Here is a 14,970-nt window from a genome sequence, read left to right as displayed (position 1 = left end):
TAATTTTGGGTAGCATGTCTAAAGTGAGTTCTACCCACTATTGCCATGTAGCTCAACCTTTTTGTGTGGTAACCATGTAATATATAGGTGTTGTCACGGTTAAAATTGTTTTTTATTTAGTAATTCACATGGAAATTACAGTTCGTACTTGATGTTTTCTATATTTCTATATGTTGAAATAAAGTATATTTATAAAATGTTGCAGATGTAAGAGGAATGAAATAATATGATTAGTTGCATTTATTGTATATGTTAGTTTGAATTACCATTAGATTGGTCTAATTTTGGTCATATGATAGCAAAAGTACAGTTGATTCATGCATGTAACTTTTTTCTTTTTAAGATGGTTTCATGGGAAGATTTCCAAACAAGAAGCTTATAATTTATTAATGACAGGTACTTGCCTTTTTAAACATTTTATTTAAAAACAATATTTTCTTGCTCAGTGCTGAGAGGATTATATTTTGTTGGTTTTTAAAATCTTTTGAAGTACATTTCACTTCTACTGCTAGTTTCTGACCCTTTCTCCTTTCTTACATGAAAAACTTATGATATACGTACACATATAGGAACATGCTACATATTTTTAATATAAGGATATAAATTGGGAAATTATCTTCTATTTATAGACAAACATTTTTATTGTTCGTTTAGTGATTATATTGTTTCTATTTCTATACATACTATGATTTTCGAGGATCCCATAAAAAGATAGGGTGTTGTTATCATTCCTTTCTCAATCCTATCTTAATACATAGTCTGGTATTTATTTATATATACTTGTGGAATTATAATTGAGACTATTTAACATGTATACTTTAACTTTCCCCAAACTCTTTCAGTAATGAGGAAATTTGTTACTGTGGGCTTGTTATTTAAAAATGTAAGCTTTTTTGTTATTGAAATACTTTAAGACTAAAAATAATTGAACTGCCACATATTTATTCAGTTTAATCAATTATAGATAATTGAGAAGGTCTGGTTCTTTAAAAATTGGTAGTTTATATTTGGCTAAAATGATTGTTATAGCAAGCAAATTGTTATTATGCATGTTATCTGAATCACTTTTATAGCCATAGGCATTGCATTTTAAATTCATACTTTCCTCTTTTGAAGGATTTTGGGCACTTATTTTTTTATTTGAGCCAAGGTTCTTATGCTTACTTGAGCCATTCCCTCCAACTTTTTCCCAGTCCTTTTAGCTATTTTGCAATGGAGTCTTTCATTTTGGCCCAGGCTGTCATCCACTTATTTATGTTTCCTACATATTTGGAATGGCATTTGTGTACCACTGAGCCCAGCTACTGGTTAAAGTGATGTCTTGAGAAATTTTTGCTTAGGCAAAATTTTTCCAACTCCCACCTCCTAAACAACTTAAACATAGAGCCTTGCGCCATATGCCCAGTCTTTGGGCAGTTGTTCAAGTGTTCAATGTATAAACTTAAAATAAGTGGATTCAAAACATGAAGAGCATGATAAGGTTATATGATAGTAATAGAGTTATTCTAGAATGACATGCCATTAGCTTTCAAGGTTAGACTAAACATTTGTCTTAATGAACTTCTAATATAAATTAGTAACTGGAACTTAACATCAAATACTTGAGGCATCTACTCTTTGGCATGTAAAATTCAAAAGTTGCTCTGCTTATTTTTATTCCTTCGTATTTTCTTTGGGATATGCTTGTTGAGAAGATTTGGTGGAATTTTAATTCCTGTAGCATTTGCCTGTTCAGTTTTGCATGTAATTGCTTTCTTCCCCTTTGAAAAATTATTTTAATTGAAAATGCTTAAAACAGAGGGATTACAGTTACAAAAGTTAGGCAGAGAGTACATTCTTCCATTTCTGAAGAAACATAGAAGAACCAGGTATCAGTGTCTCACTCCTATAATCCTAACTGTGCAGGAGGCCAAGATCTGAGGATCTTGGCTCAAAGTCAGTCCAGGCAGGAAAGTGGTGAGACTGTTTCCAATTAACCAGCAAAAACATGGAAATAGAGCTGTGTCTCAAGTGGTAGAGCACTAGCCTTGAGTACTAAAGCTCAGATAGAACCTGGGCTCTGAGTTGAAGTCCCAAGACCAGCACAGAAAAAGAACATCCTTGATGCAAGATTTGTTAAACTTAGAAAAACTTTGCCCGGTATTAAGTTAAACACTTTTTCTGTTTACTTACATATTAAGTCTGCAAAATTCAGTTTTAAGTTGTTATGTTTTACTTCATTGTATCAAACATGAGGTTACTTGATAGCAAGTATCTGGGCTAGAGGTTAATAATTTACACAGTTATCTGTTACTGCATTCTGCTTTCCTATCAACATCAAGTTCAGATCTTCTCTGTGTCATTAAGCATTAAAGAAGGCAAAATATATGCATATTGAGAGTCATTGCTAATTAAGAAAATTCAATAGATTTTACAATTAATATGAAGAATTTAATATATAATAATTGGTTTCTGTGTATCTTTTAGGAACATGCCCATTGCATGAAATACACTATACACTTAACTTTTTAAGTGTTGAGTTTGAGTCTGGCTTTTACTTTTTAGTCATTTATTAGAAAAAGTATAGTTCCTTCCTAGGTAGAACTTTTTAACTTAAAAAAAAAAATTACTAAGTGTCTCCCTTTGAGGACCCACACTCTGCCAGAGTGTGTCTCTGCTTTTCTGCTTTACTGCTTACTCAGTAAAGCTTTGCCAAACTCTTATTAAGGAGAGTTACAAGTAATGTCATACCTTAGCCATTGTCCCCTACTCCTACCATGTGGTGGGTTATTCTTTGCCAGTTTTGATAAATGTTCTTGCTGTAAAATTTTTGTTTTGTACTGATGAAATAAAGCTGACAAGATATAGTAGATAAGAAACGTGTGGTTATGAATCACAAACCAGAAAATTGAAAAATATTATCTTAAAAAATATATATAAACATTAAAAATATTTCTGATGAAAAGTAACGTGTTCATAACTTTGAATGTAGCTTGTCATTAAATTACATAATAACTTTTATTTGATAATTACAGAATAAAACTAACAGCTTAATTTTTACAGTTGGTCAAGTCTGCAGTTTTCTTGTGAGACCCTCAGATAATACTCCTGGTGATTATTCACTTTATTTTCGGACCAATGAAAATATTCAGCGATTTAAAATATGCCCAACACCAAATAACCAATTTATGATGGGAGGCCGGTATTATAACAGGTAAATCACAAGAAATATTTATCTTTTAATCTTGGGGTAAAGATAGTTGAAATTTTGATAAGGTATTAGGTTTAAAATTATTTTAAAGGCCGGGAGTGTAGCCTTGTGGTAGACTGTTTGCCATGAAGTCCTAGATTTAATTCCTTGGTACACATACATAAAAAAAGCTGGAAGTACTGCTGTGGCGCAAGTGCTAGAGCGTTAGTTTCGAAAAAGCCAAGAATAGTGTCCAGGCCCTGAATTCAAGCCCCAGGACTAGGGGAAAGAATTTCATCTTTTATTGTTTTTTCTAGTTTTAATATATTTTTTAAAGAAAGGCCAAAATTATGTGTTTCTGATACATGGCAAATGGCAGTTTTCATATATGTAAGGAAAAATGTACTCCGTTTCAGCACTAATATCAGCAATTGCTCCTAGGAAAATATTTTAAGAATATACCTCTTTTTAGTTGTCTCAGACTATTTTGAATGAATATGTACAATAACATTATTGAGTAAATTTAACATTGCCATAATTTGCTATCTAATAGGAGAGACAGTAATAATTTGGTAGTAAATTTAACTCATTTGTGAAATGTACTTCATAGACCCCCTCAAAGGAAAAGATATGATTTGTGAACGATTAGCATTCAGGATGGTATCCAGACTAATAAACTGAAGGGACAAATAAGTAAGCATTGATGTCAGAAGAAGGAAGATTTTGGTGAGACTTTGAGGACATTAACACTTATCTAAGGCTCCCAAAGAGGAGGGGGGTAATACAGTTTCATGTACTCAACTGAAGTTACAGGACATAGTTATCTTTAGAAATTCACATTTTTTCAAATGTATCTAAGTTAACATGTGTTGTAGTTTTAGATATAATCTTGTCTGATTTCATGGCTAGAACTTCTCTGAAGTATTTAAGAAATCTTGGTTTCTTTCTTTAGGTGTATCTGAGATTAAACTAGAGTAGTTTTTTTTTTAAGTTGCTATAAGCTTTTATAGTCTGTTCTTACGACATTCAGAATTATACTTCACCACATACTCCATGAACTGTTTTTTGGATGAGGCACATTATGTTACAGTGTTATTTTTATTTTAATAGCATTGGAGACATTATAGATCATTATCGAAAAGAACAGATTGTGGAAGGGTATTATCTTAAGGAACCTGTACCAATGCAGGTCAGTATTGGTTTTCTGTTTTGGTAATTATATTTTATTTTAAAATGGCTTTTGGTGATAATGTGTTTGGTATTGTAAAACTATACAGAAAACTGTTGCAAAGCATTTATGAAGTTAAAATATGTCAAACCTAGAAACTCAGTTATTTGTGTTCTTTCAGAAAATGAATTTTAAAGAGAATGCTTCATCCTACATAGTTGGAAATTCCTGGCCTTTTGAAGCAAGTAGTGGTAGGGGTAGGTGCAAAGTTAAAACTAGGGCACCAGTACCTGAGTATGGATAAAGCATAGTCAAGCTTATTTAGGTAACCTTGCTATGTAATTAAAGGCAGCAGAACAACAAGTAATTCGACTGAAGCCGCATGGAGACCGTGATTCAGACTCACAGACCATGGGTCCAAAGTCCAAATGTTTAATTATTTTGAAGTATAAATAGATCTCAGAGAAGTATAAACAGATCTCAGAGAAAACTAAATTAGGGAGAAGTACTGACTAGCACAATACTTTTTGAACACTGAAAGGTTGGGCAAACATAGTTCATAATATTCAACATACGTATGTGAAAAACAGGTGACTTAAGGAGATGAGTGGAGTTAGGAGAGATGGGGAAGAGTGATGAAAAGGTTTGACATTGATTAAGATGCATTGTACTCATGAACTGATGATCAGTTGAAATAAAATCACTTTGTACAGCTACTTAAATATAATTACAAACAAAATTGTAAGACAGGTGGGTTTAGGACAAAGAACAATTTAAATTTTTATTTCTTTTTCTGTGGTTTTAAGACAAGAGAGCATGCCCCCATATTATGTAAAATTTGTAATAAAAATGATAGTGAGAATGGGGGTGGAGAAGAACAGTACCTAGTGTATAAGTTCCTAGAGTAGACAGGAGAGAATGAAAATGACCTGAGTGTGTAGCTGAATGATGGAACACTTCCATAGCAAGTGTGAGGCTCTTTGTTCAAACCCACACACAGCTTGAAAACACCTAAAAGTAAATAATCTTCAGTTTAGAATTAAAAAGTTCTAGTTAGAATACTCTTTAACATATCTGTACTTACACTGATTTCCTTTAGTGATTTTCTATGCAGTGTACTTTTTAACATTTGTTTATTCATCATGTGGTTCATAAAATTTTAAGAATATTTTCATTTAGAAAAATTGGACACAATGTATTTTTGTAACAAAATATTATAAATGGTGATATCCTTTCCATTTGGTGCTTTCCTAATGACAATATCATATTTTACTTCCATTATTTTCCTTCTCTTCTTTTTCTGAGACATGGTCTTATACATAGGGTTCCTGGAACTTGGTAAGAAGCCTATAGTGTCCTTAAGCTCATAGTTGTCCTGCCTTTGCTTAGATTGTAAGCATGTACCACTGTGATGAAAAAGAACTAAAGCAAAAACCAGCCTTTTTTTCTGCTTTAGAAAAATTATTATAGTTCACTTACTGCTTTTTGAGATTGAAGAATTCATTGTGTATTTTATCATCTGAAAAATTATGCTCCTAGATTTGGCTATCAATTTTTTTTATCACATTAGAGCTCTGAGTGGTTTTTTTCTTTAAATTTGTTTCTACTTATACTATCATTTTTTTCTTTACAATTATAAGCATACAATTAAATTGTGAAATTTAACTGTGTTCAATGAAAGGATAACAAAAATGACCTCAGACTTTTTTGAAAGATACTTTATTACTTGGAAATGCATTTTTTAAAAAACCCAAAGGATGATACAATAGAAATGATTTATTTCACTATTACACATTCTTTAGAGTGTATAAAGCTTTTCTACACAAGGCTAACTGCTAAATATTATAAATTTTGTGGTTTTTCACTACAAAATCAACCACAGAACTTCTGATATACTTTGAACAACTATGGACAATATAAGCTTATGTTTAAAAACTAATGATAAGGTGGATGTAGCATACAGGCTGGTTTGTATCATCTACTCTAGGTAATTCATGCTTCTATTTTCTTCATATCATACAAGTTTTTCCATTCTTGGGAACAGTTGTCAAGTAATAATGAAATAGATCTTATGGTGATGAAAGAGAAGAATGTCTCAAAACACAAAAGAAAGATGATTATGAAAATGTAACACTTAGATTTGTAAGAGGAATGAATGGACCTATAAATTGACAAGCACAAATAAATACCATAAAATTCTTTAAAAAAGGAATATAAAAGATAAGGGATCCCAGAAAAATAAAATCATGTTCAGTGGATGCTAATACTAGAATTGAAGATTTGTGGCATTATTTCCCTTATCTGCAGCACTCAATAATGTCTGTTGTGGTGTATACACACATAGAGACACATACACATGTGTACATTCCTAGAAATCATAATGTTAGGCAAAATTAGCAATAAAATTACAGGATTGGGAAGGTATGGTGGAATTAGATATTTGATTGTGATACAGTCAGGGATGTAATAAAATGTCACATAAATTATAGAACTGTATTAAGTGAAACATTTTAACTTGAATAAAGCTTAGTGTGGATATCAGAAAGTGTTGAAGAGAAAGTTGTCAAGTTGTAGAAAGAAAATTATCTGGAATTAGACTGAACTATAACAGTTGAAATGAATATCACAGCTTTGGGAAATTGAGGAAATTATGAGGTATTTGAGAATTATGTTTGTTCCTATGTGTCTTTTGGGGTGCAGTTTTCTGTGTATATTTCACATACATCTTAAGCGAACATGAATTTGCTTTGTGATCAGATGAACATGAATTTGCTTTGTGATCAAATTTATCTGTTTTTTGGAAAATATTAAAAACTAAGTTATGGTTTTGAAAACAGCCTGTTGGGTGCCCATGAGATATGTACTTGGAAAATAACAGGAAATTTTCTGAGAACTTTTTTGGAGGACAAAGAATCTTTTTAATATGTCTACAATTTAGAATTAAAGGCCTTTTGTATGGCTAATTAATAGCTATTGGTAAAATTTAATAGTAATTTTAATTTATGTTAAAAATTCAGGATCAGGAACAAGTGCTCAACGATACTGTAGATGGCAAGGAAATCTATAATACAATTCGTCGTAAAACAAAGGATGCTTTTTATAAAAATATTGTGAAGAAAGGTTATCTTTTGAAGAAGGGTAAGTGAAATTTTAAAGCTAAGGATTGGATTCAGTTTAATATTTTACTGTTAGCCTCTTTAATAGAGGCATTGTAAATATCATTTATAAAATGTTTCGTATTTAATAAATTGCGTGGATGTGAATTATTAGTAATTGATACTTGTTGAGCTATATTATTAAGTTCAACTTTCCAACCAGAAGTTTTAGAAAGCAAGATTATGTTTCCAGGTATGTTCATAAATCTTGAGATAGTGCCAGTAAAGGTGTTTAATTCTTTCCCCCATTTCCCATGCTTTCTTAGAGAAACTCTTTGTGATCCTTTACATTTATGGGATTGATGTTCTTATTTTTTAATTGTTTTTTGTGTCGGTACAAGGGCTTGAACTCAGAGCCTGGGCACTGTCCTGTAGCTTTTTTGCTCAAGGCTTGCTCTACCATTTGAATCACACTGTACTTCCCATTGGTTTTGTTTTGTTTTTAAATGGAGATAAGAGTGACATAGAATTTCTAGCTTGGACTGGCTTTGACCCATGATCCTTTGCCTCCTTAGTGGCTAAGATTATAGGCATGAACCATTGGTGCTTGGCTTGATCTTCTTATTTTGTAGATTCAACTTTATATAAAAACTAGTTGATAGAATACATTCTTGCATTTAGTGAGAATTTTTCCTTAAAGTAGGAAACTATTATTCCGAAATAACAATATTGAAGATTTTATCATAATGAAATCTCTATAAAGATCTATGTAAGCCAGTATTATTTACACTTGTAATTTATTTATTTACTTATTTATTTATTTATTTATTGCCAGTCCTGGGGCATGGACTTAAGCCCTGAGTACTGTCTTTGGACATTCCTCAAGGCTAATGCTCTACCACATGAGCCACAGCACAACTTTGTGGCTTTTTCTGTGTATGTGGTACCGAGGTATCCAACCCAGGGCTTTGTGCATGCTAGGCAAGCACTCTTACCACTAGGCCATGCTCTTGGCCCCTACTCTTGTGATTTATTAAAACAACCAATAAAAACGTAAGACTTCTTAACAGAACTTATTGGTATTTTCTTTGTGTAAGGGATGGTATGTTTTTGGAGTTTTAGAAGGCAAGTTAAAATAATAGTTAATTTTTAGCAACATTGTGTTTATTTTAAAATGATTGTTTTCTAGTATTTTAAAAAAACAGTAATTTGCTAAAAGAAGCAATTTTTTTTAACAGGCAAAGGAAAACGTTGGAAAAATTTATATTTTATTTTAGAGGGTAGCGATGCCCAGCTTATTTATTTTGAAAGTGAAAAGCGAGCTACAAAACCAAAAGGATTAATAGATCTCAGTGTATGTTCTGTTTATGTTGTTCATGATAGTCTCTTTGGCAGGTAAGAAATTGTTTTTCTTGTCTTAATTGTTCTAAAAATGACATGTTCACATAATGTTGAAGCATAAATCTGTTTTAATAGTGTTAAACTAAATTTGTCCGATTTATCCCTCAAAATAATTTTTCTTTTCCTTATTTCTAACCTATATGTAAAAATCTTCTCTAGAGAATCTTTGGAGTGGTACTTCCTGTGGTAGCATTTGAATTTGATTTGTGTATATTGTGTTTTATTTTTCCTGCCACTTTAAGTGACTTAATTTGATTCTTTAATCTTTTCCCTGCTTTTATTCCTCTTTAACGTATTAAGTATGTTTGAAGTGCTAGTACACTAGATGCTGCTATTAACTTTGTAAACATGTTCCTAAGTCAGTAATCAACATTAGAAAAAATGTAGTAAAAAATTTTGTTAGAGGAAAAGATACTTAAGATTGGAAGTAGTATTTTTTTCTTGATTTGATTTCAGCGTGTTTTTTGCGGGGGGGTGGGGGGATCAGTTGTGGGCTTGGGCTTGGGAACTGTCCCTGAGCTCTTTAGCTCAAGGCTAGCTAGCACTCTACCACACTGAGGCACAGCACCACTTCCAGTTTCCTGGTGGCTAATTGGAGATGAGTTTAATGCCCCCCCCTTTTTTTTTGCCAGTCCTAAGGCTTAAACTCAGCACCTGGGCACTGTCCACTGTCCTTGCACACTTTTTGCTCAAGGCTAGCACTCGACCACTTGAGCCACAGTATCACTTCTGGCTTTTTCTGTGTATGTGGTTCCAGGGAATTGAACCCAGGGCTTTGTGCATGCTAGGTGAGCACATTACCACTGGACCATGCTTCTGGCCCTAATGGACTTTTATGCCAACACTGGCTTTGAACCGCTGTTCTCAGATCTCAGCCTCCTGGGCAGCTAGAATTATAGGCGTGCATCACTACTACCCAGCTCTTTTTTTTTTTAAACATGTAAATATAAATAAATACACAAACTTAAGAGCATTACAAATATAGTCTTACCTTGGTCTGTACCTTCCCCTGTTAATTTATCAGAAGTCTTTAAGTTCTTCTACTGTGTGTGTGTGTGTGTGTGGCAGGGGAGAGGGTCATGGGGTTTGAACTCAACCTGGGTGCTGTCCCTGAGCTGGTACCGTCCTACCCCTTGAGCCAGAACCCTACTTCTGCTTTTTTAGTGATTAAATGGAGGTAAGAGTCTCAAGGTCTTTAGTGTCTGGGCAGCTTTGAACATTGATCCTCAGATCTCAGCCTCCTCAGTAGTTAGGATTACAGGTGCATCTGGCTCTCACTACTTTTAGTACCAACTATAGTAGTATTTCATAAATTCATCTGACCTTGATATCCTTTTTTTTTCTCCCGAACCTTCTGTAGTATTTCATGAAAAGAATTGTTTGGGTAGGAAACACAAAATCCAAAACCGCAAACAAATTTGGTTAAGGTCAACTTTCCTTCCTTAATAATATGGTAATTTACTGAGTAGAGCAAAATGGTAAATAAAACTCTGTAGTGATCATTCATCTTCTCTCATAAACATTGATTTGAAATATGTCTAATCAAAGGTCCTTTTATGAGAGCTTAAGAAACCTGGTGAGATCACTGTACTTGGTTACAGCATAAGAAAAGATGCACTGAATGACATTAGAAGAGGTATCAGTATCACCACTATGCCATCTGCAAGCAGTATATCTTGGAGATAAATTAAGCATAAGCCTTAACCTTAGAACCCAGTATGAGGCCTGGAAACACATTATTAGGCAGATCTCTGTTTTCCACTGCTTCTGTGCATTGACTCCAAACAGACCCGCTGGATAGCTTTGTGTTTCAATCCGTACTACTAGCAACCTCCGTGATTCAGCACTGTTTATATGGGTCTATAAGTGATTCTCGAGGCTATAATGGTAGGTACCACCCAGCTTAGTATAGGGCTTGACAGGCATATTATTGCCTTCATCATCCCTGAAAAACAAAAAACAAAACAGAGAAAGCTTGAACAGAAAAGTTAACCACAAGATTTTTCCTTGGATGGGACTGTCATAGCAAAACCTAATACCAGGCAGAATAAGTGATCGTATTCCCAGACCAAAAACCATGGCGCACCAGCTAGGGTCTGCCCATATATTAGGCAGAAATTTCTTGCCTTTGTGGGATAAACTTGGGCTCTGATCTATATCATTTCCAGATGGCATTATATATAGATCACAAATGCATGTTAATTCTAATAGTGTGGATTTTGTGCTGCCTTTTTAATGTACTTCTCTTGATGGGCTGTGAGCACTAGATTTTACTCAGCCTTTTGGCAGTCATTGTAGCCATAGGAGCGTACTACCTCAGCCTCAGGTAGTAAGCATGAAGAGAATACTTACATGAAGGGAGGGAGAGGGGTAATGTGAGACAGGTCCAAGGTGTTACTTTGAAGGTCATGGATAAACAGTGAGACCCAGTGTTCTGCAGGAATTTATGGGGCCTGAATAGCGATGATGGACAAGTTATCTGGGCTAATCTACATAAGATAAATTTTGCTTTCCAGTATTTGCCAGGGTTATCTTGAACAGCATATATCTGTAAATAAGGAATAAACATGGACATGGGACACTATCTAGTGCTGAAATCTGCACAGGATCAGAAAAAGTAATAAATGGTGTCCAAAATTTCTGGGAGAGGTACAAAGTCAGATTATGGAAACAAGTCAACACAGATACTGTATACAAGTTAGCCAGCATCAAGAACTTGATGGAGGGAGCTAGGCATAGTTGCCCATGCTTGTTATCCCAGTATGTAGGAGGGCTAAAGGAGGAGGATCTAGAGCTAAAACCAGTCTGGGCTACATATGAGTTTTAGGCAACCTTTGACAACATATCAAGATCCTGGCTCAAAAGGACAGAATAGTAGAATACTTTCAGGTAGTCATCCTTGGCTGGTGAGGAGGGGGGAACAAAACAAAACAAAAACCCAAACCAGGGTGTCAAAAACTGACCACGTGGTAAGTAATGTGTGTCAACTATAGTACAGAATTCAAAATGGCTCTTTCAAGGAAACTCTCAATGAACTTTAAGAAAATACAGAGTAACAATTTAGTGATTTATCTGATAATTATTTACATTTTTGGTTTGAACCTAGGACCTTGTATCCTCCCTTTGAGCTTTATGCCTAACTTCTGCAGTGCTCTAGTTGCACAGCTGCCTAGTTTTCAAAATATTAGATTTCTCTGAGAACTATTTCTTTAAACTTTTGATTTGTGATACTGGTATGTGTTAAGCCATAATTATTTCAGAAGCATAACCTGAAAGACATTTCAGTGATATTCTAGTGAACATTTCATGTTGAAACTTGATACTTTTTTTCTTTCCAAATACTGGATCTTTCATTAAGGTGTATTTTATTTTCATTTATGATGTTTTGTTGGGAATTGAATTTTAGATTGGCAGATAATTTTCTGTCTTTCATTATTTTCATTATCACTAAGATGGTTTCAATAGGTGATGAATGATGATTAGTTTGTAAAAAAAATTAATATAGAAAATTATAAAACTGAAATAACTCCATCTGCCTACAGATAATTACTACAAATATTTTTTGTATAAGAATGTTTCTAGTCTCTTCTAAATGTTTATGAGAAAGTTTAGATTTGCTATGGATATTTCAAGCAATTCTGTTTTGACTTTTTAGTGACTTTGCTATTTCAAATACTTTCTAAAATTTATTTACACAGTCCTTTAGTTTACACTTTGAAAGACTTACCAAATTTAATCGTACTAGGTTTTAAAATACATTCAGGTGATATTTTTCTTTTTAGTAATAACCTGGTAACTGAAATATTTCTGCAAATTATTAGGATAATTTCACAAATTATAGAGTTATGTTGTGTGGTTTTACAAAAAAAAGTAATGTTTTTTTATTAAGTTTCTGAATAATGTTTTTTGGTTTGTGTTTTAAAGGCCAAACTGTTTTCAGATAGTAGTTCAGCACTTTAGTGAAGAACATTACATCTTTTACTTTGCAGGAGAAACTCCAGAACAAGCAGAGGTAAGATGATTGTTTCTGAAGCCACTGCCCCATGTTTTCTTAAAGAATAAAGTAATGATTGAAACCGAATCCTCTTTTTAAGATGTGAAAATTTTCATGTTTAAAAAATGCTTTTGAAAGAAATATACAAGTGAAAGTATATCAGGATATTATACTCCATTTAAAACTGACCATTAAATATGCTATGTTGAATTCAATTGAAAATGTTCTTATAAAATCATTTCTACATAAAGGGTATAGGTATTTCAATACAAAGGTAAACAAATTCGTTTGGGTAAAAAGTGTTTATTTTTCTCTTGTTCAACCCATATCTGAATGTAAAATACTGATTTATAAAGAGGAAAATACTTCTAGGACTTTTTAAAAATATATATATGCGCTAAGTAATGATATGTATAATTGAAAACTTGCCATAGATCCATATGCAAAGCCTTTTAATTCTGGGAAGACATGTTTTAAAAAAATATTCCTTGAAAATGTAGTTTGTCTTTAAACTTAGTATTCTTGGGTATTAGGTTATAATTTTTCTCGAAGCTTTAATATTTCTGGTTTAGGTTTGTGCATGAATATAGCTCCATTTCTGCTGTAGGTTATAGAAAGAACTTAAGAGAGATTTAAGAGGCTAAAGAAAAATAGTTCTTTTGGAAATAAAAGTTTCCTAACCCTGGATATAAGCAGATTTTCTTAAAATTGGGATCTTAGGGTGAGTCCTTGACTCAGAAATTATGATAATATTTTACTTGGAGGATAAATGTGACAAATGAAAAATTGTTTTATGGCTTATAATTTACTTGTCTTCGTAAAGTAGTTCAGCTACATACTTATTTCCCTTACTTATAATAACAGTCTCGTAGTTATATTTTCCTAAGCTTTAGATCCGAAAAGTAAGGAAGAAAATCATTTGCTAATTTTATTTTTTGTTCTATTTTTCAGTAGTTATTTTCTTATTCTTAATTCTTAGATTTTTATTACTTTATTCAACAAATCACAATGGATCTCAATTGATGTCACCCCTTTTATTCTTTCCCATCCCTCATAACCCAACCCCTCCCCTCAGTTTTTCTAGTTTCATAGGATATACAGTCCTTAGGACTGTATTATTTTCCCTTCTGTCTTCATTGACTATTTTTTAAGCTGTTAAGAAACTGAGTTAGGAATAGAAATTTAAGCTTTACTGTCTTATTTTCTAATTATGTTTCACTATTGAATGAAAGGTGTGCTACATGCTTTGATGATACTTCAGTTTGGAAAGCCTCACTTAAGATGTTTTCTTAAACTATAGATAGATTTTCTATATTTGCATGTGTTACTTAAAACTTCTTGGCTTTTCAATTTTTGTTGGTTTGATGGGCTGTGGGGTCTCTGGTTACTCTTCTGTATTACTAAATGTTGTAAGTGATTTTGGTTTAGAGAACTTCTGTAAAGATTGATTAGAGTTCAGTCTAGGGTATATGTTACAGGCTTAATTCCAGTTTATGAAGGTACAGGGGGCAGGATCAGGAGTTTAGACTAGGACTTGCAAAGTTATCTCGACTCTTGTCTGAAAAAGAAAATGAAAAATAAAGGGCTCAGAGTATGGCCCAAGTGTAGAGCATTTGTGTAGCATCTTCAAGGTTTGGGTGGATAAACAATAAAACCACAAACATGTACCTTTTGTCTTGTTTGTAAGTTTATTTGTTTTGGAGAGAGTAAGGCAGGGACAGAAAAGGTGGGGAAAAGGGTGAACAAATGCAGCAGTAATACTAGACACTTCTGAGAATGAATGGTATGGCTGGGAAGGTGGTATTATGATACAGTGCTTGCCTAGACTGCATGAAGCCTTGGGTTCATTTCCTCAGTATCACATAAACAGAAATAAGCAGAAGTGGCACTGTGGCTCAAGTGGTAGAAGCTCAAGGGCAGTGCCCAGGCCCTGAGTTCAAGCTCCAGGATGGGCCAAAAAGAAAAAGAGGGAGGAAGGAAGGAAATGAACTTAGTTTGTGGAAGGAAATGGGGAGGAAAAACTGGAAGAGTAGGAAGGAAGGGGTGACACTGTTCAAAAAGAAATGTACGCAGTACCTAGCTTACAATTTTACCCTCTCTGTACATCACCTTTACAATAACAATTACAATATATACAAACCAC

General features: G+C 33.4%; 1 protein-coding gene across 1 annotated transcript in view; it reads left to right on the top strand.

Moving 5' to 3' along the window:
• Positions 1–14,970, top strand: part of Rasa1 (RAS p21 protein activator 1) — a 66,048-nt gene that overhangs the window by 34,356 nt on the left and 16,722 nt on the right. The window contains exons 7-12 of the mRNA XM_090331668.1: positions 344–396; positions 3,043–3,193; positions 4,280–4,358; positions 7,355–7,475; positions 8,671–8,827; positions 12,758–12,845. Of these exons, the coding sequence (XP_090187794.1) occupies positions 344–396; positions 3,043–3,193; positions 4,280–4,358; positions 7,355–7,475; positions 8,671–8,827; positions 12,758–12,845 (649 nt within the window). The remainder of the gene's footprint in view (positions 1–343; positions 397–3,042; positions 3,194–4,279; positions 4,359–7,354; positions 7,476–8,670; positions 8,828–12,757; positions 12,846–14,970) is intronic.

This window comes from Megascapheus bottae, chromosome 4, assembly GCF_031878675.1.
Source record: "Megascapheus bottae isolate mThoBot1 chromosome 4, mThoBot2.hap1, whole genome shotgun sequence".
NCBI classification, from domain to species: domain Eukaryota; kingdom Metazoa; phylum Chordata; class Mammalia; order Rodentia; family Geomyidae; genus Megascapheus; species Megascapheus bottae.
The sequence above is the reverse complement of the archived record's forward strand: the minus strand, read 5'-3'. Positions and strand labels throughout refer to the sequence as shown.